Source organism: Echinops telfairi, unplaced genomic scaffold (assembly GCF_000313985.2).
Source record: "Echinops telfairi isolate 266 unplaced genomic scaffold, ASM31398v2 ScPeMD7_7458;HRSCAF=8496, whole genome shotgun sequence".
Lineage (NCBI taxonomy): Eukaryota > Metazoa > Chordata > Mammalia > Afrosoricida > Tenrecidae > Echinops > Echinops telfairi.
Window position 1 is genome coordinate 18714025 of NW_022111358.1, and position 5609 is coordinate 18719633.

Sequence of the window (5609 nt, forward strand, 5' to 3'; positions counted from 1 at the left end):
TTTGAGTAACCCAAAGGTTTGAGGGAAAGTTCCTCAAAGGTGCTTTCTAAAAATGACCGCGGACCCTGTCCCACAGAGCAACCCTGCATAGATGTCTTCTCACTGCAGATTCAGCCAAGAGTACCCACAGGGAGACGTGCGTCCTGCCCCTCTCTGCACGGAAGTCTGTCAGGTGTCACTTTGGATTAGGTCCCAGGGATGCATACTCTTCAGCACGATGAGGTGATTGACAGAAAGGACTTCAGGGAAGTCCTGAGGTTACAGTTTGGGAGAAATGGTCTATCCCTAGGAAGTAGCGCAGTCTCGCTCCCTGAGGCCACAGTTGAGGTGAGGGGACTGCTGCTCCTTCCAGAAGCTTCTCATTGGGCCCTCCATCCTCAGCTCCCACGGGCAACATTGACAACTGCGTCTGAAGGAGGCTTGTTCTAAGTGTCCCTGATTTTCAACACCAGTGACTGCTCTCCTCAGGGATGGGGTATCTTTAGTTTCCACACCTGAAAGGTAAGGCTGAGGGTCCACAGATACACACCCTTCTGCCAGCTTGCTCACTTGTGCTCGCTCTCTCTCTCTCCCCCCCTCCCCCCCACCTCTCTCTTGGGACTCCAACTTGATTTTTCAAAAAAGAAGAAGCCCGCACTCTGGCTTCGGTTCTGGAAAAAGAACTAATGTTCCCTTCTCCCACTGTCACTGGACAAAGCTGGGGGTGGGGGGGTGGGGGGGCGGAGACTGTAGGACAGAGGGAAGCCATCGGGACATCAGAGGGGAAGTCCAGCAGTGTGAGAGGGCAAAAGAAGTCCGGGCTTGTCCAATATTGGAGTTGGATTCATAGATTTGCGGCATCCATTAAAAGAGATACTAAAACATGTTCAGATTTTTTGAAAGAAGTGGGGTCAGTGAGATTTAGACCAAAGTATAAGCAGTATTCAGTTACTGTGGAGTTCCATTCCAACTCCTGGTGGCCTGGGAAGGATGGGAGGAAGGAGTAACAGTGTCCTGATACTATATTCATCCCCCCAACCCCCGCCCCCCTAAAAGATAACGATCTATTTCAAGTACTTTAGAATTCCAAATACCTTGTCGGTTAGAAAGCACAGACCCATAAGGCCCTTCTGGGGGGTTGGGGGGCGGAGCTTGAATCCAGCTTTACCGTGGGAGAGTGTGCTGTGCCTGCCCGGTGCCATTGATGTTAGAGTTGGGCAGAGCGTGCTCCTTACAGAAGCAGCAGAAAAGCATCACCTGGGAGCTTGTCAACAGACCTACTCAGTTAGGACACCTACCCTTGACAGGCTCCGCAGGGGACGCGTGGGCCCCTCTAAAACTGGGGCTCCAGCCTAGGGCTTCTCTCTTTCTGTGTGACCGCTGTCTGGTTACCCAACCTCTCTGAGCTTCTTTTCACTCAGTGAACTAGTGTGCGTGCATGGGGGTGGGTGCGCCAGCTTGACTGGTGTCGGTCCGTGATTCCAGCATCGCCAGTTACTTCCGAGCACACGCAGTAAACAGCCCTGCTTACATGAAGCTGACTGGATTTCGTTCTTCACCACCAAACTTACCACCCCCCACACGCCTTGTTCCTAAAGGGATGAACAGCAAGTCCGGGACTGTAAAACCTTGAATGACCCTCGCACCAGGCTAATGACAGAAGACTGAGGAAATGTTGGCTTGGGGAGGATTTTTTTGCGGGCTCACAGGCGGCTGTCAGCTGCCTGATGACTTCACAGCTGTTACCGCTGCCCCCCACTCCCCCCTTCCCCTCCGCCCTGAGTGTCTGTCCCCTCCTCTGGGCTCAGTCCCCTCTGCTGGCTCTGCAGAGCTGACTCTGGGATTTTCTCCTGAAACCGCCTCATGGGCGGTGGAAGATCTGGAGGTTGGCTGGGAAAAACTGAGTAATGCGAAGCAGCCTGCTCCATCAGGGCTGCGAGAAAGACGAGTCACCGCCGGCGCTCTGGACAGATCCTGACTTAGCAGGTCACCGAGCAGAGGTGGGGAAGCCGAAACTCAGACTCCGCTGGCAAAGCAAAGCACGAAGTGGGGGGGGTGGGGGGTGGTGGAGATGACAGGGAGGGCCCAGCCGCAGGGGGAGGGAATAAAAAGAGGGAGGGAGGAAAAAACACGGTCAGTTAGGATCCGAGGCAGAGGGGAGGAAGACAGAGCTGCAGGATCCAAACCCAAGCACAGAGGAAGAAAGGACTTGTCTCTCTTCTGTTCCCCAGGGGGGACCCCCACCCACCACAGGTCAGTTTATAGGCTTCCGTGCTGGGACAGGCTCTCTTCCCTAGGGGCGACTGAGGGAGCCTGTGGGGTCCTGGGCTCTTCTGAGTCCAGTGGGCTCCCTGCTAATGGCTAGGCCAGGTGGAGGTGCCTATGATGGTGGTTTGCAGGTTAGACCAGCTCCTGGGGTTGGGGAGCAGGTTCTTTGTCAGGCTTACGCCCAGCTATCCTGCCATTAGCCTAGCCAGAATCCCCGATGAGCATTCAGTGATTTTGGCAAACTCAAAATCATGTGCAAGTAGCAGTTCTAATAATTTAGGGGGCTGGGGTTATACTGAGGGAGGTTCAGGGAAAAGCAGCAAGGGTTGGTGCGGGGCTCAGGCGTGTGCGGTGGGGGTTAGTACGTGCGAGGCATGAAGCTGATTGAAAGGGTCTGGCGGTTTTCCCGTCACTGCCACTGCCCGATGCGTCTCTCATCTCTGCTGTGTCCCCAGGGTATACAGGTGGGTGGCAGGCGGGCACTTTGTCCCAGACAGAGTTTCAACCAGATGCCTTTGATGGATCACTTCAGGCTTTATCCTGACATTTCCAGGTTCCGAATACTTGGAGAAGTACATCACAGCTACTTTGGTACACGAGGGTAGGTGTACGGATGCTGCTGGTGGTGGGTGAATTGGTCAGTTTTCAATGGAAATGTACTCTGCTTCACTTTTGCTTCTTCACGTCTCAGAACTGTTTACTGAGTATAAGAGAAAATTTATAAATCGGCAGTTAATCTGCCAGTGAATAACAGTGGACTTTTAACATAAGAAGGCACACAATTATAACCTAACAAGCCATGGCATTGAACCCCCTCCTCTTTAGGGCTCCTTTGGAAAGAATTTGAGTCATGCAGGCAGCGTTGGCAAAGGCTGAGTTGCCCTGAGGTCTGAGGCGACCAGTCCCATGTCTTGTTTCCGGCAGAATCCCCTCTTGGATGCGGCTGTCTTTGGGTGGGATTCAGGCTGCCCTGTGCATTGAGTGGGAAGAAGGGTGTTCAACAAAAGAGAAGCACCTGTCAAATATTTGTAGACTGCCAGGCTCTATTAGACACGGCAAAGTGCTCCTGGTTTCCTATGCATTTTCCTGTACGGATATCAGGTGTATCTGACTTTTATTCTGATGCAAAAAAGAATACCACCAGTTGGTAAGCAGAAATGCAGCGTTTATTCCCGCGTGCATCTGGGTCTCCTGGAAAAGAACCTAGTGGCACCTGCCCAGCCCACAGGGTTGCCACGAGTTGGGCTGATTCCACGGCAGCTGGTTTAGGAGTCCCGGGGTGGCACAGGCTTGTTAACATACTCTACTGCTAACCAGAAAATTGAAGTCGACCCAGACACGCCTCGGAAGAAAGGCCTGGTATTCTAGTGCTGAAAACCAGCCATTGCAAACCCTGGGAGCACAGTTCTGTTCTGACACGCCCAGGGCCATCATGAGTCCCGGTCCACGCCAAGGTCACTCGTTTTTTTTTTTGCGCTCACCCTGCAGAGTCCATCCTGATGCATGCAGCTGATGTCTCTGCCTTCTCCTCCACAGCCTCTGCCCTTGTGACGTCCTCCAGATCTGCTCTCTGAGCCCGATAGGAAAGGGCTTCAAAAATGACAGAAGAGCCCATAAAGGACATCCTGGGAACCCCCAAGCCTACCAAGACAACGACGATGGAGAAAAGCCCCACCAGTGACGTGGTGGTCACCACGGTCCCCCTGGTCAGTGAGATCCAGCTGACAGCCGCTACAGGGGGTGCCGAGCTCTCCTGCTACCGCTGCCTCATTCCCTTCGCCGTGGTGGTCCTCATTGCGGGCATCGTGGTCACTGCCGTGGCCTACAGCTTCAACTCGCACGGCTCCGTCATCTCCATCTTCGGCCTGGTCCTCCTGTCTTTCGGACTGTTTTTGTTAGCATCCAGTGCCTTGTGCTGGAAGGTGCGACAGAGGAGCAAGAAAAGCAAGAGGCGGGAGAGTCAGACGGCTCTCGTGGTCAATCAGAGAAGCTTGTTTGCTTAAGACTGAGTGAGACCAAATGGGGGGTGTAGCCTGACCCAACCTGCTCTACCTTTGTCAGCCGATTCACCCCGCACCGTGTACGGGAGGATGGACTCGACACTGGCATGGACTAGAAGCAGCAGGATGGATTGGGCTGTTGGCAGATGGAGGGCTTCTCCCTTCTATAGATTGTGTCTACTTTCATGACAACCTTAATCCTAAGGGCGATTTCTAAGACTGAAAGATTTAGCTTTCTCTCGATATTAAACATGCTGGCGGGTGCGGGAGCTGCACAGTATGACAGAGCATCTCAGCTCTTGGAGAGCAGCCAAGGGAAGATACGGAAAGCAAGAAAGCGGCTTGGCACACCAGAGACCGACCTGCCTTCGAAGAGGGCGGCCCTGGCTCTTAAGAAGTTGTATCACCACTGCGTGTTCTCCCGAAGGTCTAACTTGCCTTGGACTTTGCCTACTTCTATAAAATTCTGTGATCGTCCCCCCAACCTCCCCACCCCCCGTAAGTTGACTCTCTGGCATTTGTTTCTCTGTTTCATTTTCAGTAACTCTTCACGTGGTACTTTTCCTTGAAGAATAAACTAATCTTATGTATACACCGTATATACTCGAGTATAAGCTGACCCGAATATCAGCCGAGGCACCTAGTTTTACCACAAAAACTGCATGAAAATGTGCGGAAAAACTTGGCTTATCCACAAGTATATACAGTATGTGTATTTTACCATCGGACAGCTTTAGATTCTTTGGAGATTTAGAAGACTGTTGTAGAGCATCAGTGGGTCAGAAGTGAACACAAATACAAGGTATAGCCACATGGTATAGCTACTAGATGACCCAAGGGTGGGGGTGGGGTGTTAAGTTAAATATTAAAATAATCTAATATAGCACTTTTGTTGGTTTTTTTATATATATAAAAGTGTCATGTACATTTCATTCGAAATAATAAATACTCATTGCTGCTGAAATGTCTTAAAATGGTTGTGGTGGTGTTATTTTTCTTAGTCTGAAATTTCCCATCTTCCCTTGCCGGATTTGTCACATTGCAATGCAATCGCTGTCCGCGGCATGCCACCGCGCCCCAGCTTAGCTGGAAGATTTCCGTTTTCTTTTGTCACATCAGTTTTTTTCATGGCTTCTGCAGAATAGGATGGTACATATTCTAAAAGATTCCAACACCATTATAATTAGGACACCGATGCCTACTTTGTTCCGGAATTTATAATGGGTCAGGTGTATCGAATGCGTTTGTTTACTACATGTTGTGAGCAGTACCTATAGAACAGGATGCGTGTGAATTCTCAGACTGTTGAACACCAATTAGACAAGAAGCAAACTTCCTGCCATCAGTCAGTGCCAACTCACA

The 5609-nt window shown here is 51.2% G+C and overlaps 1 protein-coding gene across 5 annotated transcripts; it reads left to right on the top strand.

The window, feature by feature from the left end:
* Window positions 1–414: 414 nt before the first annotated feature.
* Window positions 415–5215, top strand: TMEM100 (transmembrane protein 100). 5 transcript variants are annotated; one of them, XM_045299766.1, is made up of 2 exons: window positions 415–501; window positions 3784–5215. In XM_045299766.1, the coding sequence occupies exon 2, from the start codon at window positions 3846–3848 to the stop codon at window positions 4248–4250; it is 405 nt and encodes a 134-aa protein (XP_045155701.1). In that variant the 5' UTR covers window positions 415–501; window positions 3784–3845; the 3' UTR covers window positions 4251–5215. The 5 variants fall into 5 exon arrangements, with proteins under 5 accessions (XP_045155701.1, XP_045155702.1, XP_045155699.1 ...); XM_045299767.1 differs by lacking the exon at window positions 415–501 and adding an exon at window positions 1792–1979; XM_045299764.1 differs by lacking the exon at window positions 415–501 and adding an exon at window positions 2146–2232.
* The last annotated feature ends 394 nt before the right edge of the window (window positions 5216–5609 follow it).

Bases quoted from the DNA above. Each gene is read 5' to 3' on its own strand.
- TMEM100 (XM_045299766.1), top strand. From the start codon at position 3,846: ATGACAGAAGAGCCCATAAAGGACATCCTGGGAACCCCCAAGCCTACC.